Source organism: Microtus ochrogaster, unplaced genomic scaffold (genome assembly GCF_000317375.1).
Source record: "Microtus ochrogaster isolate Prairie Vole_2 unplaced genomic scaffold, MicOch1.0 UNK1, whole genome shotgun sequence".
Taxonomy (NCBI): Eukaryota; Metazoa; Chordata; class Mammalia; order Rodentia; family Cricetidae; genus Microtus; species Microtus ochrogaster.
This window is the reverse complement of record NW_004949099.1, coordinates 38,955,398-38,981,675: the sequence shown is the minus strand read 5'-3', so window position 1 is coordinate 38,981,675 and position 26,278 is coordinate 38,955,398. Positions and strand designations below refer to the sequence as shown.

At 47.2% G+C, this 26,278-nt stretch overlaps 1 protein-coding gene across 2 annotated transcripts in view; it reads right to left on the bottom strand.

The window, feature by feature from the left end:
* Positions 1 to 26,278, bottom strand: part of Ano2 (anoctamin 2) — a 353,619-nt gene that overhangs the window by 18,576 nt on the left and 308,765 nt on the right. For both annotated transcript variants that reach the window (XM_005365256.3, XM_013352922.2), the window contains 4 exons: positions 25,905 to 25,962; positions 25,656 to 25,756; positions 18,938 to 19,083; positions 177 to 329 (listed from right to left, as the gene is read on the bottom strand). In XM_005365256.3, coding sequence (XP_005365313.1) covers positions 177 to 329; positions 18,938 to 19,083; positions 25,656 to 25,756; positions 25,905 to 25,962 — 458 coding nt within the window. The remainder of the gene's footprint in view (positions 1 to 176; positions 330 to 18,937; positions 19,084 to 25,655; positions 25,757 to 25,904; positions 25,963 to 26,278) is intronic.

Sequence of the window (26,278 nt, the reverse complement as noted above, 5' to 3'; positions counted from 1 at the left end):
GAAAGGAAGGAAGGAAGGAAGGAAGGAAGGAAGGAAGGAAGGAAGGAAGGAAGGAAGGAAGGAAGGAAAAAAGAAAGAAAGGAGGGCTGTGCCAGCCTCCTGAACTCTGCAAGGCACGTGGTGGGTGGAGTCACACCAGGGGGTGGGGCATGCCAGGCCTCTAAGGGGGTGCATACCAATATCTTTGGTCCTCACGGCATCTGGGCGTCTCAACTCTGTAACGAACTTCTTTGCATCCAGCCGCACCTCGATGACGTTGTTGAGGAGGGCAAACACTGGCGCCAGTGGGAAGGAGGCCACAAAGAGGGTGACAAACCCAAACTGGATGACTAGGAGAGATCATGCAGGAGCACATCAGCAGGGAACTGTGGGTGTGAACGTCATCTCTACTCTGTGGTCCCTAGTCTGCTCTATCAGGTTCCTGCCTGCCTGCACTCTGGACTTCCTTCTCACCACTGCAGCCAGGGCCAGGGCTACCACTCCAAGTCAAAGCTCGAGATTAGGCACAGCAGGCAGAATAAAGAGATACATGACAGGGACTCCCCCCTTCCACCACTGCAAGCTAATCATATGTGGTTATCTTACGGGTTGGTAAACTCTGTAAATGGCAAAAGAGGAAATATATTGAGATCCATGGTCTGTCTTGTCTTGTCATAGCAACTCACTTCTGCCATTGTTTGCAGCCATGGCTCTGCTCCCAATAAAGCTTTATTTACAAAAGCAGTCTACAAAATGGGTTGAAATTGGCCCTTGGCTGCGAGTTGCCAGCCCTTAACATAGCTTCAAAAACTACTCGCCAAGTTGGATCCCCCTTTTTTTGAGTCAAGAGTCTTAACTATATAGACCAGACTGGCCTTGAACTCCTGAACCTCCTGCCTGAGCAAACCTACCCCACCCCAAATACTGAGATTATTGACGTGTACCAGACCCTGCTCTAGGGTCTCCTTTTCCATAGATAGAGCCACCGCTTTTATTTGGAAAGAATTCATTCATCACACATTTATTGAGAACTGGAAAAAAAAAAACATCAGGCATTGTGCCAAGTATTGAGGGAGGCAAAGGCCTGGTCATGTTGTGGAGCCGGGTTTAGAGGGGAGGGGAGGAGGAGAGATGAGTGTACGTAGACTTGTTCAACAGGGTTTTGCAAGTATGTTCCAAGACAAAAAAAAAAAAAGGATGTACTAGAGTCAGAGAACTGAAAGAAACAAGACCTAAAGTCCATCCACTCAGAGTGGGGACTAAAAGAAAGTCTCCCTGTGGATGACCTTAGCACCATCTAGGAAAAGGCTATGTGGCGACTAAGAACCAGAGAGCTCTCTGAACTGCAGGAACAGCGAGCCAAGGCACTCGGCAGCCACCCTGCAGCTGCAAGGTGTCTCGCTCCACCTGGACCCTTGCCACAGCCTCCCACCACCTTCCTCGGCTCTAGTCTCCCAGGCTTGCAGCACACAGACGTTGTCATCTGACCCTGTCACCTTCCTTCCCATACAAATTCCTGTGTGACCCCCTCTAGTTACTGAGTAGAATCCAGAGTCCTTATTTTGGCACGCGGGTGATGCAGTCTCTTCTAATCCGCCTCTCTAATCTCAGCTCCAAAATGCCCCCACGTAACAGCCCTGCCCCTGCCTCTAGGACACACTTGTCATCCTTAGAGTTTCCATGGAGCAGGCCCTCTTTCCTTCCCCTGTGCACACAGCCGTTCTCCAGCTGGTCGGTTTCTGTGGGTACTCAAGATCAGACCACTCCAGTGCCTCCTGCCCTGAACACCCGCTCCCTTGCTGCCAGCTCTGTTGCAGCCAGTGCTGGGTACTGCTGGGACTGTATATACTCAGGTGGCTTTCTCTGCTGTAAGGCGTAGACATTGTCTATGCTGGGAGCTTGTTACAAATTTGCTCCTGGAAGCAGCCTTGTCAAATTCCCTACACTAACAGAGGCAGGTACCAATTGTTTGGTGCCCCAGTACAACAAGTAAAATTAAGAATCATAAAACACTGGGCGGTGGTGGCACACACCTTTAATCCCAGCACTTGGGAGGCAGAGGCAGGTGAATCTCTGTGAGTTTGAGGCCAGCCTGGTCTACAAGAGCTAGTTTCAGGACAAGCCCTAAAGCTACAGAGAAACCCTGTCTTGAAAAACCAAAAAAAAAAAAAAAAAAAAAAAACCAAAAAATCATAAAACAATACTTACCTGATTGGCATCTCAGAAGTGCTCACAACACATATAATGTCTGCATGTCTGATACCTAATAATTGTTCAACAAATGTTTCATGTGGGAGCTGAGGAGATGGCTCAGTGGGTAAAGGGCTTGCTCTCCCAGGGTCCCCTCCCCAGCACCCACATGAAATTCAGGTATATTAGCGCATGTCTATGATCCCATTGCTGATTATGGGAGACAAGTGGACCTCTGGGATTTGCTGGCTACCCAGTCCGGTCTAAATGTCAACCTTCGGGTTCAAGGACAAACTGTATTTCAATAAATAAAGAGTAATAGAAGGAGATACCAAAAGCAAGCCCGCCTATGTCTTCCCCACACATACATACGCTTATGCCAAGACCTAAATAGTAAGTTATTTCTGTAAGTAAGAAGTTAGTTATGTATTATATATACTGTTATTCTTAGTGAAATACATATCAGCATGCAGAGATGATTACAATGTATACTGTATAGCTACATGCTAAACAGACACAAGCTTACAGTTTAGAGACTCCGTGAGTCTGAGGATATCCAGATCTGCATGTGTTCCTAACCTGACTCCATCCTTTGTCTATACTTCCATCTACACGGATAGCTCAAGGGAATCGCTTTAAATTCCCTAAGGTGCTGTAAGGCTGTGATTGTGGGGCCCTTAGACAAGCTTCACCATCCCAGGATAGTCAGGTGAAAAATGAAAAGACAGGATCCAAACTCGTAGTTATGTGTTTGTCCATACACAGAACATAAGCCAACCCCGGGAAAGCTCCCAGAGAAAACACATAACTCTTCCCAGTCAAAATGCTTCTGATTTGACAGGTTTGCAGGCTCACAGGTGTGGCCACTGCCTTTGCCCACACAACCCCATCTTCTGCCTTATCCTAGATACCCAGTGGGTTCTTAGAGACCAGCAGGTGTCATTAATGACAAGATGTCTCTAATACTTAAAGGTTGGACTCCTGGAAAGGCTAGATGGTAGTGGGGGTGAGGAGGGGCAAACAGATCTCCAGAAACTCCCTCAGATAAGCAATGGCAACTGCAGCATCTCGGGGCTTCCTAGATGGCTCTGCAGGCCAAAGCACTTTCCACTCAGCCCTGATGACGCCAGCGCGACCTCCAGAACCCACATAAAAAATAGGTACGGAAGAATGTGCCTGTAGTGCCAGCATTACAGCAGCAAGCTAGGAAGCCGAGATGCAAAGGAGCTCATGGACCAGGTGCTCTGGGGTGGCCAGTGCAGAAACAAGAGGGACTCTGCCTCAGATACAAGGTGGAAGGAGAGAGCTGACGCCCACCGTCTGTTTTCTGATCCCTGTATGCACGTGCGCGCACACACATACACACACATCATAAAAGCTTGGAAAGCATCAGTACCTGGCACATCTTTCAAAAGATGCTTCACAAAAAATTTAGTTTGGAGGTCATGGAGCAGGACTAGGACAGATGGAACAAAGGGGAGTGGACCCTGACCCTAACTCTAACCAAGCAAACTGAACGGGTTGGTCTGTAACACCCACGTCTACATTTAAATACATACCTGAACTCATCACTCTTTAGCGTCTGAAGTGAGTCGTCTCAGTTCAGTGAGTGCAGGGCAAACCTTCTAACCATAAGAAACTTCCTCCAGAAGAACCCTGTGACAACCTCAGAGCCCCAAAGGCCTTAGCCAGGACACTGTGGGGTGGGAAGGGGCAGTTAATCTTTCCTGTAAAATGTCTTTACCCCCTGCCTGTGAATGGCCCTGGGAAATCCAGCATCCTTGATGGACCATGAAGGAAGCAGGAGTTTTCACTTTTCACGCTTATCTCTTTCTTATGAACCTCGGGGACATTTAGCCAACTGTTGTCCCATCCCCAAGGGTAGCCCCGAGTGTTTGCTCTCTCGCCTTGACAGACTGCCCAGACGTAAGCTCTTCTCTTAACATCACTGCTTTCTGGTACAAGTGTGGTGGGTTTAGTAGTTGCCACTCGTTACTCCAATCTCCTAAAAAGCTCTGGTCTCCCACCCTGCGTGTAAATGGGTGTGCTCAGCAGGGGGCAACCTCAGAAGAGAGACACCGGGTACCCTGACCCCTTCTCTACACATCTTCTGATGTCTCAGGTGCTTCCAGCTTGGACCGGGCACCCTTGAACGTTTCCAAGAAGTTATCTAAAGAGGTGGGAATAAACAGCGAGTCTTTATTTAATCTTGGGGAGAGAATAAAATAAAATAAAATCATAACCTGCTAGCGTGCAGATGCCAAATCCAAGACTTGCTCCTTTCAAGGGAAAGTCTGGAGGGCTGAGTCAAATGGGATCCCTGCTGGGTTCACTTCAGATGCAAGGATGCTGGCCTTCACCAACACCAAGATTTGTGTCTAAAAACAGCCAGCCTCCCTTAGGACAAGAGCAACACCGGAAATCCTCAGTGTGGCTCCATAATAGAAGCCAGCTTGCCTGGGCCAGTGGCAGATTAACCCTGGCCAAGCCAATTAGGGAAGAATCCATAAGTTGATTTTCAAGTAAATCTTTACAAAGCCCCGCTGTATAGTGCTGCAGAAATACCGGTTGGAAGCAGGAAGCCTGGAAACCCGTCTGGGCACAAACTCCGTGCGTTTCCTCTGTTTGCACTCCAGCAGCCAAGAACCTTCCTAAATAACCACCAGCCTTACACTGCCTGATGCTGGAGACACTTAAAATCATGAGTGATTACCTGGGCTTGGGCTAAAATAACAAGGAGGAGTGAAAGACACTAAATGAGACCGCAGCCAGCAAGGACATTTCAGGACAGTCTACTTGGTGAAAAGAATGAGCGGTGTAGCAGAAAAAGCAGAACACCCTGGGCACGGTGGATGGAGAGATAACAGTGGAACACAACTCTGATTGCCACTCATCTATTTAAGAGTCATCAATGGAAATATCCACCCTGCCAATGTGTGTGCACACACACAAGCATTCATATAAAGTCCAGAGCCTTCCATTGTGTGTGCACACATACAAGCATGCATATAAAGTCCAGAGCCTTCCATTGTGTGTGCACACATAAGCATACATATTAAGTCTGGAGTCTTCCATTGTGTGTGAACATATACAAGCATACACAGAAAATCCAGACCCTTGGCCTGGTATTCAAAGCCCATTGCAATCTGACCCAGACTTACTCATTTCTTCCTGTCTAGTCCGTATTTTGTTCATAGGGCTAGTTTTAGTTGGAATGCTTGAGGTCAATTCTACCTGCTTTCCAACCATCCCAAACCATCTGTGCATTTGGGAGCCTTGCTGCACACCGCCACTCTAATTTCCTCCATGTTCTGCAGAGTGAATTGTTATTCATGATTCAGACTCCCCCACCCCGCCCCCATGAGTCTCTCCTTCCCCACTTCCCCAGCTAGACTAAACTGCTGAAGGCATCTCTAGACCCTTCCATGGAGTCCTAGACACGCCACTCCCTAGGGGTGGGCAGGCCTTGAGAACAGATACTATATTTCTGTATTCCACCCTTTACTGCATCTGTATTGCCCTCTGTGGTGTTTGTCATGTAAACAGATATTTAAATGTTATCTGTTTTACAAATGAAGCTCTCTCTCTCTCTCTCTCTCTCTCTCTCTCTCTCTCTCTCTCTCTCTCTGTCTCTCTCTCTCACACACACACAGCAAAAAGCAAAACTAGTTGCTTGCTGTGACAGGCACAGGACACTTCACAGAAGGTAAGAAGAATGCCCCAATGCTAATGAATATTATGATAACCCTTTTATGCCCCTCCCCCTTCAGTTTAGTAAAAGCAGAGACTCCCATTGAGGAGAACTGAGAGCTGGAGCCTTCAAATAGACCCCATTGCTAGAGACACCACAAGACCGTGGTTGCAAGAGACAGGGATCAAGCTGGAACAGATCTGGGAACCCCCATCCCCTGCAGGAAGCATTTAGTGTGCCAGAGGATGCTTCAGGTTGACAAAGGCATCAGCGATCTTACCCAGTTCTGAACCTAACAAACTATGACACCATTCTGCCAGGCACAATGAGCCCACCTGAACAACAGTGACCAATGGCTCTCCGATTGGATTTGATCTTGGCTCAACAAGCAGGAATCCACATCTGGTACCGTAAACCCAGCTGAATGTCCATGCCTGAGGAAGCCATAAGCCCCAGCAGATAACTTACACCTAGAGTTCTGCTAAATGATAGTAAGTTGCCTAAATATCAGTGTTTGTAGCCATACGCAAATGTTACTGCAGGGCCCAGTCAGTGAACAGTAATGAATACAGAGACTCATAGCTGCCCAAGATACTGAAAATGAGTGGTAGACAAGCGTTCAGTTCTAGACAAGATGTTTATACCACCTCAAGGCTCAGGGAACAGAGCAAGAGATGCCATTAAAGGAGTAAGAGGCAGAAGATAGTGAGAAATGCCACCTGCTAGACACGCCACAGCCCTTGAAGTCATGAAGTCATAACAGCTATGGGCACTGGGCCTGAGATGAACTGGGGCTGTCAACAGTCAGTCATGTATGAGGGAGGGCCTTAGGGGAACTTTCCCCTTACTTCTGAATGACCACTGTTGAGCCTACTGTGCCCCAGTATATAGCTTGCCACCCTGGTCACACAGGTCTCCCTGATTAAACTCAGTGGGTCCCAAAGCAAAATGAAGGCTACAGGTGGGGGATATGGATGTATGAAGGGGAGGGAAATAAAGAGGGGGGGGAGTGAGAACACCAGAATGCATTAGACACATAGATGAAATTATCAATGAGCTGATTTAATTAATAAAAATGAAAACTCATTAACATTGATGCTAAAAATAAGATTATATAAGAAAACAGACAAATGACCTATCATGGCGGATAAGTTTCCTAAGAAATGTCCAACTTCATTATGAATTAATACAGATAAGATCCACTGAAAAGATGGAAATGGTGAATAGTGAGAACCCTTGGTTGACAATTGGGTGACGCCAAGCAAAGGCTCTCGGTACAGGACCAACACAGGGACAACTGGGAACTGCACTTTCTGGTTGAATGAGGCCCTGAGGCTCCTGTGCCACCAATGTCCCACTGAGGCACAGAAGTGCTCCTCTAGGGGCCTTGACTGGAAAAGGAGTGGTTCCGTTGGATCAAAGGTTCTCAACCTTCTTACTCCTGTGCCTTTAATACACTTCCTCATGTTATGACCCCCCAGCCATAAAATTATCTTCACTGCTACTTCATAACCATAATTTTGCTATTGTTATAAATCATAATGTAACTATCTGCTATGCCATGACCCAAGGGTTGAGGACTCCTGAGTTAGATTATAATAACTCGGAAAATCATACATGTTGTGTTTCATGCTGTTAGATGTCACAGGAGAATCCTGAAACACAGTTTCAAACACTGCGCATAAAGAATTAGTTTTCATTGTCTCTTGCTCCATTTGTCTGGCTTCACTTTCTACTGGAGGATTTGCCTCTCCATTTTCATCTTAAGAAAACAGAAATAAAAGTGATACCTTAATGGTCTTCCTTTTGTGACCCAGTGGCGGGTGAGGCAGGGGAGCAAGGATACATGGTGTGTTTGTCTTTTTGTGGAGGAGACAATTCTCCTGCTGAACAGTTTTGGAAGAGCTCACAGCACTAACCCAGTATTGTTTCACAAACCCACATTTTAAAGCTATGTCTCACCATTCCTGTGGTGGTTTAAAAGAAAATGGCCCTCAAAGGGAGTGGTGCTATTAGGGAGGTGTGGCTCTGCTGGAGTAAGTATGGCTTTGTTGGAGGATTTACGTCACTGTGGAGGCAGGCTTTGAGATCTCATATATGCTCAAGATACACCTAGTGTATCAGTTCACTTCCTGTTGCCTGCAAGATGTAGAACTCTCAGCTCCTCCTCCAGCACCATGTCTGTCTGCATGCCACCATGTCCCACCATGACAATAATGGACTAAACCTCTGAAACTGTGAGCCACCCCAATTAAATGTCTTTCCTCTATAAGAATTGCCATGGTCGTGATATCTCTTCACGGCAATAGAAACCCTAAGGAAAGCAATCCCCTTCTCCTAAGAGTGTCTAACAACAAACAAAAAAGAATTGGGAGCATTGCTGGACTCAGACTTGAAGGGGGCAGTGGGAAGAAGGGAGTACATGCTACATCCTCAGACTGGGCCTCTGATGCGGGCGGGGGGGGGCATTAGCACGTGTGACAAAAGTATGACTTCTCAATAGCTACCATTCACTCCCTCACTTGATCTGTCATTCATTCAACAAACATTTACAGAGTAGTCGGCTCTCTGGACTTCATGCTCACAAAGATTAACTGTGCTATGGTTTGAATGTGCTCCCTTCCCCGCCCAGTTCATGTGCTATTATAATAGGATCTTTGAGAAGCAATTTAACCACAAGGTCTCTGCCATTGTGGATGTGTTACTATCATTCTAGAATGAGGTTCATTTTTAGGAGAATGATTTTATTTAAAAAGAAAGTTTGTCCCTTCTTGTTCTATATTCTCCTGTGCTTTCTTGACCTTCTGCCTCCCACGGTGGGCTGACACAGCAAGGAGGATCTCATGAGTGGCTTGGACTTCCGAGACTCCAGAACCATGAGTCAAATACATTTTATTGTTTATAAATTACCCAGCCTGTGACATTCTGTTATAGCCACACATTTTATTATAGGATAAACAGATCGCTATCCACTTTTTAAGAGCTCCGAGGAAGCATGGAGGAAGAGGGACACATAAACACCTATGACAGTGTCACAGAGTTGATCTGACACTGGTGGCCGCATTAACGCACTGCTACGGAACATTGGCCACTATCTTAGGGAGGTTCTATTGCTGCTGTGAAACTCCATGACCTAAAAGCAAGTTAGTGGGGAAAGGGTTTATTTGGCTTACACTTCCAGATCATAGTCCATCATTGCATTGAAGGAAGTCAGAACAGGAATTCAGGCAGCTGGAACCTGGAGGCCGGAGCTGATGCAGAGGCCATGCATGAGTGCTGCTTACTGGCTTGCAACCCCTGGCTTGCTCAGTCTGCTTTCATATAGAATCCAGGACCAGCAGCCCAGGGATGGCACCACCCACTATGGGCTGCGCCCTCCCCCACTGATCACTAATTGAGAAAATGCCATACACCTGGACCTCATGGAGGTATTCCTCTACCGAGGCTCCTTCCTCACTGATGGCTCTAACTTGTGTCAAGTTAACACACAAAATCAGCCAGTGCAGGCAGGAATAGCTCGCTTCCCCAGCAGGGCCCCCGGGAGGTACCACACAATTGGTAATCACTGTGTTTGGCTTGAAGACCACGCAGAAGAGATGCGGATGGTCTGCCCGATGATGCTGGGACTCAAGCTCTTTTCTGCCTGAATGACTGACATTCACAAGCTGACTCAAAAACAAAGGCAGCAAATTAAACTCAACTCCATTCTGTATGGGGTTTACACAATGGACCAGGCTCCATTCGGAAACTTCAGGTAGCCCAGACCAGAAGGGACAGGCTTATAGTATCAATTTAAATATTAAGAGTTTGCCACATGAAATATCAGTGCAACACCCAGAGAGACCTCTAAGGTCCACTTGGCTCTGAATGTCTTCATTTCTTTGTCCCCGAAGGAGACTCAGTTACCATTCCTCTCCTCGCTCCCCAGCCCTGCAACCAACTGAGAGAGAAATGAGCTGTTGAGATCAACTGATTTACTTCTGAGAGCCACCTGGTGATTTCCAGTGGTTTCTGGTGGATACACACATGGAGTGATCTGTTCACTCTTATTCACTCACACACACACACACACACACACACACACACACACACACACGACTAGAGAGTGTGAAGGGCAGCCATAGGCTTGATTACCCCTCCTTCCCTCTACCGCATCTATCACTATGGCAAAGCAACTGAGAGACAAAGGCCAGGAAATCAGGAGAGACCTGAGCAGTGCTTCCCAAACATTACAAAGAGGACCCTTGTGTGTTTTAGTCCTTTTTCTCCAGAAGGCTGCGGAAAAGTCAACAAAATGAAAATAAAATTAGATTTGAAAATACAATAAAGTTTACGGAAATTTTATTGAAAAGGAAATAACTGGGAAAACACAGATATGCCTACTCCGGGGACCTATAACACGGCTACGACAGGTTGACAAAGCTCCCTTCTGAGTTCCCTGGTTGTAGGAGAAATAGAAAAGCAGACTAGTTCCCAGTGTGTCTTAAACAAAGAGGATCTTGCACCTGCTCAGTCCCCATCACCCATTCCTGTCTCCAGCCACTCGTTCCTTTCCACAGCACTGGCCAGGCACTGTCTGTGTGGCAGGCGCAGCAACAGAGGTGGTAAGGAATATAGCATCCAGGTAAGGCGCCTGTTTCTAAGTCCCAGTGGGAGGCGGGAGGGCTACAGGGTGCAGACAATGTCAAGCAACGTCTACCTCGGAAGTAAGAGGAGACAAATGGCCTGGGACTCACCCTCTTTCCCAGAAGCCCTGGAACGGGGCCCTCGGAGCTGCCTGGACTGCGGTTAAGTGCCATTTAGAGAAGGGGGCAGGTACCCAATTATCCAGTGGGGTGACTCAGTTCCTATAAACAGGATGATTCCGGGGAAAGGAATTTCCCAGGGCTTTCAGCTACTGTCTTGGAGCACACACTCCGAGTTTTGTTCCACTGGCTTTGTGCCTTGTTGGGGGGGGGGTGCAGGAAGCGAGAGGAAGAAGACCCACCCTGAATGGGATTGCATCTTCCCACCAATGTCAGCGGCTCTGTTCCCACTCCCAGCACCAACTTTCCACATTTGTTGCATTTGCATGGCTCGTGGTGTCAGGAGCATGTGGCAAAGGTTACTCATGTCATGTCACAGCCGACCCAGAAGCAGAGAATGAAGTTGGAACCAGAGTTCTGGATATAACCTTCAGCAACTCCCTTTGATGCCTTACTTTTAAGAGCTAAGCCCGCGCTCCAACATGTACCACAGCCTTCCAAAATAGCACCGCTAGATAGGGGCTTGATGTTCAAAACACGAGGTTCGGGGGGGGGGGTTACGGTTCAGATTCAAACCACAACTGCCAGGGCATCTGGTCTCAGGATGACACATCTGGATCACAGCGCATCATTGCATACAGAGATTCTGCACCTCTAGGTGGGACGGGCCATCCCAACCGAGTCTGCACAGCAAGGGGACTCTGTGAAAGGTGATGTCTGTGGGGCCTGAGTACCTTTGCTTTCATTCACCATCTTTTTCCTTCAACAGCAAACACTCATGGAGTGCCTACCATGCCTATTCTATCCCCAAGAAGCTTTCCCCACCCATGAGAGGATATTTTGAACATAGGCCTTGTCTTCGGGTGGGAAAGGCTCACAGTGCTATCATTGATTTATCAAGATTAAATAACAATGAAATTTTATCACGAATTTCATCTGGACCCTGTCACTAAGTATATCATTACAGGATTAAATTTGGGGCTACAACCCCCCCCCCCCGGCTGCCAAGTTCTGTTCTATAGGTTAAGTCTAACAGTGACAAGTGTTCCGAGAACTTGGCCTGTAGCTCTTCTAACAGCAGAGGAATTTCTCCTCCTTGGGTCCTTAGGGAAAGTCCATAGTTGGGCTGTGAGAGTCCTATGGCAAAAGAGCTTTGAAGCCTCCTTCTGGGGTTGGGGACCATGATGATTAACACTGTGGCCTGCTCCTGGGTCAGCTTTCTTTCTCCGCCCTCCCCCCCCCCGCCCCCGGCAGCGTTGGGGGGAGGGGAGTTACCCTTGAAGTCTTTCTTAGTAAGCTCTTCAGGAAGAGGGTTTGATATTGGAGATTCCCTTGAAAGCGTGCAGCTCCCCTCCCTCACAGGTTTTTCCAGTAATCCCTCAACTCTCAGGTTTCCCTTTGTCTGGAACCAGCCCATCCCCACATCCACTGCTGCCCCCAGGAAACTCCCTCCTCCTCAGAAAGACTTCCAGCCTTCCCACTCCAGCTTCCCCTTCACCTCAGGCCCCTCCCCCAGATCTGTGTCTGCCCCCCCCCCCCAGGTTTCCAGCTCAATTTAGAAAAACGTAAATATAATACATCTCTCCCTGCTGCTGCCCCCCACTGATGACCTACCCTGCCATTACAACAGACAGGCTGCAGTGGGCTCAGCACACTTCCTGTCGGCATGGGTGGTCCTGGGGAGCTGAGGAAGGAAGCTGACAGCTGAGAGCAAGGCCCAGGATCACCGTGTCAGGCACACCAGTGGGAGCGGGCAGCTTTGGCTTCAGGGCTCCCATTTTTGTTCAAAGTCCAAGACAAGTGGCCTTCTGGAATTGGGGAGGTCTAGCCAGTGGAGAAGGAAGGAAGAAAGCTCACTCCCCTCTGTCCCTCCGCTTCTCTACCAGGCCTCATCAAAACCTCTTGTAGAATGGTAGGAGAGAGGACTCTAGGCTTGGTTCCACCAGTGAATCGTTGGGACGACCTTCAGTTTCTTGGGTTTGAGGTGCACCATTTAGCAGTTATACATAAAGGAAGACACCAGCGCAGAAAGGAACCTTGTTTCAGTTTGAAACTCTTTATGGGACTTCAGACACTCCCTCAGATAAGAATGAGAAGCAGCACTTGTTTCAGCTGGTGAATCCAGAAACTTCTCTTACTGTCTCTCTGCGACACATAACAATCTTACAAAGCAAGAGCACACTGACTCAGTTTTTATCTTCTTCCCAAAATGTTAGTTATGCGCCAGTCTCTTCTGACACATGGCACCACCAGCTTTAACCAGAGATGACAGGTGGGTTGTGTCACATCCGGGGACATGCATCCTCTGGTTTAACTCCCCTTATTGTGAAGGAAGAAAGGCCCAAAGGGATGGCAGGCCCCAGGCTTAAGGCAGAGCTGGACCCTCACCCCCCAGACACATAACACTCCAGGAATGCATGAAGGAAGAAGGTGGCTCACTGGACCTTACATTGATCAGGGAAAGATGCAAGAGGCCAGTCTTTGCTTCAGGGATAAGGGTGAGGAGAAATTAGAGGGAAAAGAATGGCAGCAACTCCATCACCAGGTAAGTGAGTCATCTGGAGGAATGGCAGGACTGATTACTCCCTAGGAAGTTGACTTGTCTGCTCACTTTGGCCTTCTAGTTGTTTCCCAGAGCTGCCATGGAGGAGCGCATGCATGGGCTCATGTTACACCTTCTCTTGTTTCCCTGCCTTATTCTGGGAAGGAGGGAATAATAGCCTGGAGTGGGGCAGGGGAGCAGGCAGAAGTGAAGGGCAGAGCGGGGCATGAAAGGAGGAAGAGAAGGAGCAGAAAAGGAGAAACAAGGATGATACAGTCTTGATAATCCACCCACTGGATTATCAGCTCATAAATGCTTGAGGATTGACCTGAAGAGAGGTGCCTGCAGCCTAGAGGAGGAGACACAAACGGATACCCTCATTTACACAGAGATTCCTTTGTGGGGTTGTCTAGAAATTATCAGTACTCAGGCTGTGAGGGGCACTGGGAAACGCTCTGTTAAACAGGGAAGGCTTGTTCTTGTGAAGTTTTGTGAATGTCTTACCATTGGGAACCTCTACTTTAGGAAGCAATGTCTCTGAAATCCTGCGGGATAAGAGCCTAAACTATGAAGGGAGAGGACCCTTCACGGAGCCAGAAACATAAAACTGGCTTTGAATGTATGACTGGAAAGACTTGGAGAATTCCAGAGCAAAAGGAACATGCAAAGTTGGCCAGGGAAAGGAATAAGAGGGGCCAGAGTAACAGGATCAAAGAACAAAAGCAACCACAATGGCAAGCCAAGAGAGTGGAGGCTGTAGGAGAAAATGCCCCAACCATAGGAGGCTAAGGCAATGCACAATAGTGGTGACCTCTGAAGATACGGCCGGGTCGGGGGAAAAAGCAACACAGACACCATAAATACAGCAGGCCAGAGAGGGCAGGCATGCACAAAAGTGAGCTTTCTCAGCTGGAGGCCGGGAGGCCACAGACACTAAAGAAGGGTGAGGTAGAGGACTGAAGTTCCCAGGGAACTAGCTTAGAAACGCTTCTTCTGGCATTCCCTTGGGACTCTGCCCTGCCTCACAGGAAATCCCCAAACACGGGTGGGGTGGTAATGGGAGACGAGCCACCTGAGTTGGGTCAAGCAGGTGGTTCCTATATGAAAGGATGCTTGATGAATGGATTATGAGAGAAAGGCAAGAGGAGAGAGGATAATCATCCTGGCAAAGGGTTTTCCAAACGGTCCCCTGCAGAGACTACGTTTTTTACAAACATCTTTTGATCCAGTTTGAGGGTAGAGGATGACACTGCACTCCAGTGGACACACGGATGGCCCCATCTGGGCAGCGCCATACATGAAGCACAGACTGATGAAGACATACTACCGGGAGTAGAACCAGGACTACATGATACATGTATTGGTGTGTGGTAAGACCGTAGGAGAACATGGGTATTTTAAGTCCTATCTGAGAAAACCTATGGGATACATAGACCAAAAAAAGGTCTGTAGTTTTCTCACCTGGACCCCCAGAGAAAAGCACACACCTAGCATTGTGATGTCAACAGCCCCACTAATCTATCACCTTTGAGAACTACCTCCCCCACGACCCTTAGCTGGGTCAGGTCCCTGATATTGATGTGGTCCCATTCCTCCATCTGAACCTGGTCCTGCCTCTGCAGCTGGATTCTACTCCATAGATTAGATCTCAACCCTGTAACTCTTAGTTGCCTGACTCATAGCCACTGAGGCTTCTCCGACTTCTCCTGCTTCTTCCCTGAAGCTGGGGTTGGTTTACTATCTAGTAAATAGACTCGACATATTTCTACTATCCTACTCCGATGCAGCTATGGGCTCTGAAGCCCTGGTGTGTGGTCAGAGAACCTTGCATTCCCCTAAGCTGGGTGACTCCTGCAGGCTCTGGAGGGCATTTCCAGAAAGCAAGAAAGACTGGTTGCTGGTGACCCTTCAAAATATCTTTTGAATTTCACTTCAAGTTAAAAAAAAAAAAAAGCCAGGTAGTGGTGGTGCACTCCTTTAATCCCAGCACTTGAGGGGCAGAGGCAGGCGGATCTCTGTGAGTTCGAGGCCAGCCTGGTCTACAAGAGCAAGTTCCAGGATAGCTAGGGATGTTACACAGAGAAACCCTGTCTCAAAACAAGCAATAAAAGTAACCTTACAAGTCCTAAGGCCTCTCTCCTTTTTTAGGATTTAACAGGCTTTAAGCTTGGGACTGAGAAAAGTGAGATTTCTTTAGCCTTGTGAGTGAATAAGCAATTAATCTCAGCCCCACAGCGATGGCCTCAGGACTTCAACATTTGAGCTGTAGTTGGAGAAGATGGGGCAATGTCGGGGGACTTCAACATTTGAGCTATAGTTGGAGAAGATGGGGCGATGTCGGGGGACTTCAACATTTGAGCTGTAGTTGGAGAAGATGGGGCGATGTCGGGGGACAGGTCATTGAACCCCTGGTTAGAAGAGAATGGTTATCACGTGACTAGAGGAACAGGAACTGTAGGTTGTTGAAACACAACAAGAAGAACTGTGGGAGAGCCCAGGCTTAGCAAGCAGAGGCCCGGCCAGGAGGCAGCACCTACAGTGTTTTTAGTCAGACCTCCGAGTGAAACTCTCAGATCTGCCTTTATGCTTTTTCTGCCTAATTCACGGCTCCCTATAGCTTTGGTAGGAAACCTTCTCCACTAGAGAGAAATTGGACTCTTGACCTTAACAACCGTGGCGAATGTTGAAGGGCTACGTCAGTAAGCACCGCCGTCCAACTACTCTGTATTTCTCCTCACCTAGTTCCTAGCACAGTCCCAGTGAGGCAGAGAACAGGGGGGTGGGGGGGGCTGAAAACACGAGGCTGCAAAATTAACATTCAAGGAAAACTTGCAGGCAAAGAGGAGAGCCGGGAAACTCCCTCAGCTGAGACCCGCTGGAACTATCAGCCACTGGCTCAGAGGCAAAGGCATTCTAGAGTACCTAAAAGTGATCTGTGATCATTTTAACACTAGAACAAATTTAGCCTGGTGAAGATTTAAGATGCTAACGAGACGTGTAATGGATGAAATTGTGTCATGTAGAGAAGTATTTCTCAAGTCACAGAACATCACACCAAAAGAAAAGCACCCACTATGCAAATGAGCGCCAAAGCTTTTACTGTGCAAATGACCCCGCCTCATCTGCCATGCTGCTGCTACCAATCCAGTGACTCGACTTTCTCTGCTCTGGCCTCCTGCCCCTCTTGGAAGCTTATCATTTTAAAAATAAATTACCTGGGCTGGAGAGATAGCTCAGAGGTTGAGAGCACTGGCTGCTCTCTCCTGAGTTCATTCAGTTCCCAGCAACCACAAGGTGGTTCCTAACCATCTATAATGAGGTGCCCTTTTCTGGCCTGCAGGCATACATGGAGGCACAATACTGTATACACAATAAATATTTTTTTAAAAAATATAAAAATAAAAATCTCTATTTCTGCTCAATCTGCGCTCACCTCTTTGTTCCAAGACAGAAGAACTCTGACACCTAAATCACCAGGAGGAAGAAGATATCACCAAACCCACCTTTTGGATGGGAACGTTAGGCCTGGCTGATGTTAAGCGTTAAGCCCAGAGCCGCATATATAGCTAGCATGCTGCTCAGTTAAGATTAGAAGTTCCACGGCTTGACTCCAGGTCATTCCCTATGTTGCATGCTAAGGTTCGGTGGAGTTCATCCTGCAGCCCTGTTCTTGACTGTGTATAGAATAAACCTCCTTTAAGAGCGAAGAGGATAAACCGTAATAAAAAAGGACACAATCCAGACACCATTGCTCCTCTACTTATACATAATTCCACATTGTAATGCCTCCGACAACCTTCTCAGCAAAGTGGAAGAAAGAGGCTTGGCATACTTCCCAAGCAAGACATTTTAGTATCATTAAGTTGTTGATAGAATCAATATCAACACAGATCTGAAAAGGCAAAGAAGTTGTCCTGGTTTCTGGCCTGATTCCTCCTGCTAGGTGTTCAATAAAAGTTACATGCTCCACAAAATAATTAAATGTGTTCGCTTGCATTTTCCCTCCCCTTCTCTAGCCTCATGACCCTTGCGGTCCAATTCTTCAAGAGAAGTAAAGAGTTCAGTCACTTTAATGACCAAGCTTTTACAATTCTTCTTCTCCATCCTCGTGTGAGGTGGGAACTTGCCTATCTTCAGGATTCTCCACTAACCCCAGGTCTGTCATAGAAATCTCCCCATCCCCAAACTACTAACACCGTTTGCTTCTTGTTGTCAACAACAGATGCTTGTGACAGTGAGTGTTTGCATCTGCCAGCCCTCTTCCTTGGAGTGCGTTCTTCGTGTTATTGCCAATAAAACCAGAGGAGAACTTATTGGTTCAACCATATTTCTAAGAAAAGAAACTGTAGCTGAGACCTCTCATGCACCTTCCACCAAGTCCGCCTTTAAAAGTGAACTTCCCCTTGCCTCTTACAGTTATTACAATGAACTTAACTATGTTAACAAAAATTCCTCGATAATTAGCAAATACACTCATTTAGTCATTCATCCATGCTCTCATCTGTTTGTGATATACACTGAGCGCCTGCTAAGCCAGGAAATACGCTGGTCTCTGGGGGATGTAGAGATGAATGAGCCGTGGCCCACCCCTCCTCACTGATCTTTGGAACTCAATAGGCTAGGTCTGCTGAAGCAGGTCTGTGAATAATGACTCAGTAAGATCCCATTAGTGTGGGTATCAAACATAATGCTAAGGGAGAGAAGCATGTAGGCAACCACGCTACCCAAGAGGATGGGGAACTGTCCTGGACAGCACTGCTGAGGAAGCATTGCCTAAAGCAAAGCTAGGACTCAACCTGGAACACAGGGCCCCAGAGGTTAGGATGCAAAGTGCACAAGAGGGCTGGGAATCTCAAGCTTACCATGCTTTGATAATTCTCTATCACATGACTTCGGGGTACTTCAGGAGTTTGTACATACCTCCTGTAGCTTGGTAGATTGGTCTACTCCTTTCAGAAAGGGCTATGTTAAAATGAACCAATGATCAGATAATGAACTATTTTTGACCAACTATCATACTTGAGTAAATGTATCTTGATGAAGCAAGGCTTTATGAGAGCACAGAAAACTGTACACTGTGTTAGAGCATTGGAATAGGGGCCGCACTGGAAGGCGAGATTCTATGACCTTCTTCTCTTGGCTCACGGTCTGTGGTACCCGACACTATTAATTTGTTACTTCCAAGTGGTAGAAAGAGGCTACCAAATATCCATGCCAGTAGAAAATCAGAGTTACTCTGGCAAGGCCAGTTGAGGGCAGCTGATGTGAGTTAGAAAACACTTAACGGGAAACTCCTGCCTTCTAAGCCATACGTGCCGTGATTAGCTTTGATCAGCCTGCACTGACCCATGCTTCTGCCCCCTCACTGACCCATGCTTCTGCCCCCTCAATTAAGGAACACAACCAGATGCTTCGCTGTTAGGCTCTTCCTCTCACCCCCTCCAACCTCTGCAGGAAAGCTAGCACTACACCCAGTCCCCTCTCCCCCGTCAGTGTGGGGCTTTCCCTGTGTTCTTCTCTTTAAAGAAGCTTGTAGATTCGCAGCCTACATGTATGGAAACTGTTCTTAAAGTGAAGATGTCCCTCTTTCCCTTTTAGCTTGGAAGAACAAGCATTTTACTTACAGAAGAGCATAGGAGCACCAAGAGAAAAGGTCACCAACACAGGACTATGAAACCCTGAAAGGGCAGTGAGTACCTGAGGCCGCCCTATCATTCCCTAACTCCGCCCCACAGTCCTTCCTCTGAACCTGTCACCCAGAGAAGGAAGCGGGGGGGGGGGGGCTCTTACTCATTTCCATGTACTCAGGGGTCAGCCCAGTGTACGGCTCCAGGCTGTAGTCCAGGTCCCACTGCTCTGGACGTTTTGAGTGGTCGGGGCCACTTTCTCCGGGTTCATTCTCATCCTTCAGCTTCCGAAAGAGCTTCTTTAGCTTCCTACAAAACAAATGCAGTCGTCACGAAAAGCCTTGGAGGACAGAATTATTTCAGCTGGAGAAAAGGAGGAAGAGATGAAGCAGGGGTGCTAAAGGCATCCCTGAACTAAGCATGGAGGTCTTGTATTAAGATAATAAAGAAACCACCCTCAGCACGCTGCCAGAGGAGAAGGTTATCATTGAGGTCACCCATCTACGAAGGCTGCAGCTAACAAGAGTTCCCTGCCTGCAAGACATACTGCCTCGACAGCGGGTGCCTGCAGTCCAGATCTCGTGCAGGTTACCCACATTGCTCTGAGGTCAGGAGTGCGGTGCCATGTCACAGAGTCAGAATCTTGGGTGTTAGTGGGAGCAGGAGTTCCACAGGCTGGGGGCAGTGATGGGTCACAGCTAAAGGAACAGCAACTGCTAAAGACTGCACCCAGGAGGGGCCCGGGGAGCCCACTGACCGCCTTCTAATACCAGCTCAAGAGGATGAGCTGGAGAGACGCCATATCTAAGAGAACTCCAGTCCGGCTGGGTGGAGGGCCCCCGCGAGACCGTTGTGTAGACAGCTGTATTATGCCTAGGGTCAAAAGCTTCTCTGTGCTCTAGGCAGAGAGAGGCCCGAGACTGTCATGGAAAATGTAAGAGATGGCCTGGGGGTGGCCATGACTGTGAGCAGGCACAGGGTCAGCAGAAAGGCCCTTCAGAACTTAAGGAGCTTCAGAACTTAAGGTCTGGGGATGGGGTGGGGGGCAAAGACCTTAAGAGGACAAGGAAAGAGCAGGAGGCCAAGGCCGATGATGAGACTGTAGCGCAGGAGGCAGGGCAAAGACAGGGAGGGGCTCCAAAGTCTTATAAATGTGGATTGGTTCAGGCAAGGGGGCGGAGTGTTTGGTAAATCTACACATAGCTCCCAAGAGCAGGTCATTCCCATAAGGTTCCTCTGGGTAAGAAAATGTATAAAGAAAGGCTCTCCAGACTCGGATTTAGAAGGAATCCTATAATTTGTATAGCAAACAGATGGGGCTTTGGGAAGCATCGAACTGTGATTCTGATCCTACAATTCATTCTCTTGTTAAAATAATTCCTTTGATGTTGCCCCCACCCTATCCTTTGCATCTGAGCATCTGCTGGGTCGTTTTGTTATTTTTTTTTCATGTCCTCTTTTAATGACAAGTCTCAGGAAGGCTCTGGAAGCTTCTGGAAACCTCTGAGTTTTTCCACAGCATGGACTTGAACCCAGACCATGTGATCTGTGGAGCCTTCTGCTTCAGAATCCTGGGCTGCAGGCAGTTCCATGGATGACTCGGGTGTTGGCCTCACTGAGGGAAAAGTCAGAACCTAGCTCTACATGGGTCAAAGGTGATGATGACACCGCCACTGCGTGGCTATTTCTTTCCTGACTCCTGACAAAGTTCAAGTTTGTTCCTCAGACTTAGGTTCCTAGTAAGACCTCACTGTGTTTGAGGAAGTAGCCCTCCTGGGATGTCTCTGAAGAGAATTAGTGTTGTGTTATCAGTTTATACAGAAAAGGAGAGTTCATAGGTTCTTAGAAGCTATGTCCAAGACTATATGACAGTTCCTTGGGGACAGGATCTGGCACATTAGTCAGAATTATGATGGAGATAATGCTGCTGTGGAAGGGTTCATCTATCTATCTATCTATCTATCTATCTATCTATCTATCTATCTATCTATCTATCTATCTTTCTATCTGTCTTTTCTTTCCATCTCAAAGTATGTCCAGGAGAGGCTCCAATGTGTGAGAGATTTGGTGCTTTCTAGGGACATACCTGTGACCCCAACACCTAGAGACTAAGGCAAGAGTATTATAAGTTCCAGGTCAGCCTGGGATGTTCATTGAAACTGTCTCCAAGAAAGGAAGGGAGGGAGGGAGAAAAAGAGGGGACAGAGATAAAGCTGAAGAGGGAAAGGGAAAGAAGGGTAAAGAACAAGAAAATAAAACAAAAGAAAGAGGGGTAGAGAACCTATGTGACACATGCAGGGCCTGGGGTTCAATTCCAAAGCAGCAGAGAAACTGGTATTTCTCTTTCCACACAAAAAGGAAAGAAAACACACACACACACACATACACACTCACACACACACACACACACACACATTCCATCTACCTGGGTGGTTAAAGGCCCATTTGTATTTTTGCTTTAGTGTACACTGAAGCTAAATTCAAAATGAAATTGTGCCAGGGTTGTGAGGGGCATGCTATTTCAGGGGCACAGCCCTGAAAAAAAATCTGTTTTGCATAGGCACCTATTGGCAAGGAGAAACAATCTCAGGTGAGGGAAACCCCACTATTGGACACTGCAAATGAACAGTTGTGTCATGCCGTGTCCTGTCATGACACTTACCATGCGTGCAACTTTCTGGGAAAGATCTTTCTGTGAGCGTCACTCCAGGTAACAATGTACGAAACCACCTGGCTTCTCCCTCACAAGTGTCTGTCCCAATCACATTTTTCGGTTTTTCAAAGATACATCTTGCCTGTCAGATTCTGAGGGAAAGCTGGGCATAGACTGTGGAGGTGAGAACTGGTTAAGTTCTGACCCAAAAGCCCTCAGGCTGAGGACAGAGGAGAAAGGCAGCATTTCTGAGCCAGGACCTGCCAGTCACATTTGTGAACTCAAAAGACACAAAAGTCTGTGACACCCAGTGATAATTCAGCTATCTAGAACCCCCTAAAATGGTTCTTCCTTCTTCTGGTGTCCACATTTTCTAGACAGCCAAGCATTTATTCCATTGCTATTTTTATTACACATCATATTGAAGGCAAATCTTTGTACAATATCTTTCTGAAGGTCACGCATTGAGTATGAGACACAGTCTTGACACGAACCCAGATCTGTTGGTCATTATATTTCTGCTCCACAAAAGGAACTGAACACCACTGGGCATGATGTTTAGCTCACATGATTCCTCCCTCACTGTCAGACGCCACTGTATTTTTCTTTTGACTAGCAAAGATTCCTCTTAACACCTGCTTACCTCATGTTTCCCACCTACACCCTATATGAGGACGCTGCCAGGAGTTTGGATTCTGATTTGAGTCTTACCAAGTATGATCTTGAGTGGTAAGTCAAAGACGTATTATTGATCATCAACATAGAGATTTCATCTGACCAAGTTCAAAACGCGGCCTGTAGGATGATCAAGAACGCTGGGCATGGTGGCAGAATCTCTGGCTCACAATCTTGAAGTTGCCCACACAATCATGCCAGGTGACCATGTGTATCTTTTAGCAGACTGGGAACTAGAACGAGAGGGCTGCAGCATAACTCAGCAGGGTGCTGTGGGACAATGGTCATTTATCCTGTAACTTGTATTATTTTTAATAAAATGCTGATTGGCCAGTAGCCAGGCAGGAAGTACAGGCGGGGCAACGAGAATGCTGGGAAGAGAGAAGCACAGTCTCCAGTTGTGACCCAGATGCAGAGGAAGCAAGATGTGACTGCCTCACCAAATAAGGTACTGAGCCATGTGGCTAACACAGACAAGAATTTGGGGCTGATATAAGTTATAAGAATTAGTTAATAAGAAGCCTGAGCTACTGGGCCAATCGGTTTATGATTGATGTAGGCCTCTGTGTGTTTCTTTGGGACTTAATGGCTGCAGGACCAGGTGGGACAGAAACCCCAGTCAACAGCAGGGTGTTTGCCTGCCATACATGGAACCCTGAGTTCAGTCCCCAGTACCTCTGGCTGAAACGATGAAGCATGCTTCAAATCTGTGTGGCTTACATGTGAAATATGCAGAGGCCAGCTTCACTCAGCAGGAGAGAGGTTCGTGCAGCCCCAGGCTCGCGAGGCACCTACTTCACAGATGACTATAGTGACGCTACATCCATCAAGAGACATAGACAGCGAGGCTGAGGGAAGGGACTGGCATGGAGCTTTGTGACTTAGTATGCAGTTGCGATTGATTAAACTACGGCATACTTTTAAACACATATGCAAAAAGCATAAACAAGAAAGCTAAATTTTCCGCACAAGCCAGAATGTGTTGTTTTCATCTGTCAGGAAGCTGATGGACAGAGAACATGCCAGCACACTGTCACACATATGCCTGGGCTGGTGTCGCTCTTAAATTATTGAAGGCTTCTGAATCCAGAAATAATGTGCTAAGTGGTAGATAAGATGTCCAGGGATGGAAAGAAAGGCATCTCCTGCCTACAGGCTGTCTACAGTTCTATCCACAAGAGAACAGTAAGGTCCTTGAAAGACAGGTGTCTTCTCCATTTGTTTGACTGACATGAAGACTGTTCTTGGCAGCTGTGCTGGAGAACTTGGTTGCATAGCTTCAAAGGGACCAGATGTGGCTTTAGCATCATCTGTATGTACTCTGGATGTTGGTCCAAAACAAACGCTGTCTCTAAAACACTGTGTGCCTACAGAACAAAATACATCTGGTTTGTTAGCTTTAATAGACTATCACTGAATAACTGTTAGAAAATAGAGAATACAACTTCAAGATCCAAATGTATCAAGCTTGCTAGTCTTACTGATAACTGGAAGCTTGCTTAAGAAGAGAGGTGGGATGCAACACTCAGACACTGATGTTCCCCCCACTTTCTCCTCTAGGAAAAGAACTTAAAAGTGCCACACAAGGTTGACCCAGCATGTCAGCAGTAAAATGCTTCAATGTACCTAATGAAGTGTAATGGTTGTCTTAGGACATTTATCACTGTGTCAAAACATCATGACCCACACTTCCATAGCACTGTTCATCATTGAAGGAAGTCAGGACAGGAACTCAAATATCACAGGAACCTTGATACAGGAGCTGATGTAGAGGCCATGGAGGGGTGCTATTTACTGGCTTGCTCATCATGGCTTGTGCAGCCTGCTTTCTTATAGAAACCAGGACGACCGGGCCAAAGATGCCATCACCTACAAGGCACTAGGCCCTTTTCCATAAATCACTAATTAAGAATATGCCCTACAGGATGGCAGACAGCCTGATCTTATGGAGGCATTTTCTCAATTGAGGTTTCCTCTTTTCAGATGACTATGGTTTGTGTCTAGCTTCTGTAACTGGCATCTCCCTTCAAGCCCCAAAGTCTTTGACTGGGGAAATGCCATCTTGGAGACTTAACTCCGCCATCAGTAGCACCTCTGGGTCATGAGGTGGTTGAGGTAAGAGCAGAGTGAATGTGGTGGCTCATGCCTTTAATGCCAGCACTTGGGAGGCAAAAGCAGGCAGATATGTATGAGTTCAAAGTCAGCCTGGTCTACAGAGCTAGTTCCAGACCAGCCAGGGCTACACAGAGAAACCCTGTCTCAAGAAGAAAGAAGAAGAAGAGGAGGGGGAGGAGGAAGAGGAGGGGGAGGAAGAAGAGGAGGAGATAAAAGGAAGAAGAATAATCATCATAATCTTGGGCAGTAAATATACAAATTTGGTTGTATAGAAAAATTAAGCAGCCCTTCTTTCCTGGAAGTTTTCTTGAAAGCAGAAAGTACATGATAAAATTCCAGCATGGAGACAGACTCATGGGATCTTCAACTACCCTGTGAGGACTGTCTGACCACTGCAGGAACACGGTATCCTGCAAGAGAATGGTCTGTCTTCTAAGTGTTCAAGACACCTAGCCCAGCCCATTAAAGTTAACTCTGCTTACCTCTGGCACTCCCCAGCAAAGTGATGCTGGGCTTGCTAAAAATAGCCCTGAAACGGATTCCTCTTTAAAATCACAGAGGACGAGAAAGGAGGGTTGGGCTCATCTGCTAAAATGTGAGGACCCAGATTCAGCATGAAAAGGCAAGTGTGGGAGCTTCCACCAACAACACTGGGAAAGAAGAGATAGGCAGATTCCAACCGCCTGCCGGCAAGCCACCCTCCCCTATTAGGGAAGTCTGGACCAGTTAGAGACCCTGTCTCAAAAAACAAGGTGGAGAGCCTCTGAGAAACAGGTTTCCCCTGACCTCAATATACACTCATACACATGTACACTTACACATACAAACACACACACACAACATATACATACATACAGACATATACACATATATACACACAAAACAAGGAAAGGAAAATCCAAGAGGCTAGAAGGGAAAGACAGAGATTTTTTTTTTGGACAAGGATTTTTGCTTGTTTACTTGTTTTGTTTGGTTCCCATTTTAATAGCTGTCAGTAAGGTTTCATGCCCATTTAAATCTTTAAAATATACGTAAAACCTCAGGGGTATTCATGCCTCCCCTCTTAAGGTCTTGAATCCCATCTTTTGTCATCAGAGGTTCTTAAATGACTTTGTCAGACTTTCCTATTCATCCTCCCCTGAGAACTGCCCTACTTACTCAACAGGAGGACAAATACATCAAAAACTTTATACACTCTGAGGCCTGGATTATCTCTCAGCTCTGCCCTTCACTTCTATGTGTATTTGAGTAAGTAGCCATTTACTCTGAGCTCAGACATCTGAACTTGGACTGGGAAACACAGTGTGTTAGAAGACAGCTACTGGCTCACAGGAAGGGGAGTGAATGACCAAGCTGTACGCAAAGGGGAAAGACTGTGCCAACTGTGCTGAAAGCCTGGCGCTTCTCCAGAAGGGACAGCAGAATGGTCATTACGTACGGGACGCCAATCTCAAAGATATTGTTCTGGATCAGCTGCTTCCCCAGCATGATGATGCTGAGCTGGATGCACAGCTCCATGAGACAGCCTCCCGGAGCACACTGCAGGAGGGAGAGCAGAGAGACAGGAGCAGTCAGACCACGTGGGCACTAGAGAAATGAGGGACACCGTGATGGGGTAAGAAAGGGGCTAAGCATGGGGCAACCCGCAAACTGCTGGCCAGGCATGAATGGCAGCGACTGTACTTGCCTCTTCCATGCGGTAGCCGTCGAACACATAGACGTAGCTTCCAGGTCTGCCCACAAACCTGGAAGAAAGACGTGTAAGTAACATCAGAAGAAGCAAGGCCACTGGAACACTTGCCCTCTGCAGGAAACAGCTGTTACTGAATGTCCTCTTTGAATGAACTGGCTTGGGGTTGTGTCCCAAATCACACAAGGACAGGAGTTTACACCGTTGTATGGTAACAAATATCTGTAAGACTTATGGGCCTGTTCTCATTGCAGCCAGGTTTCTGGGCATAGCGGGAGAGCCGGGCATAATTCATAATTCATAAGGCTGAATGCGGTGAGAGGTTGGGATGGTGTGCGAGTGTGTGTGTGTGTGTGTGTGTGAGAGAGAGA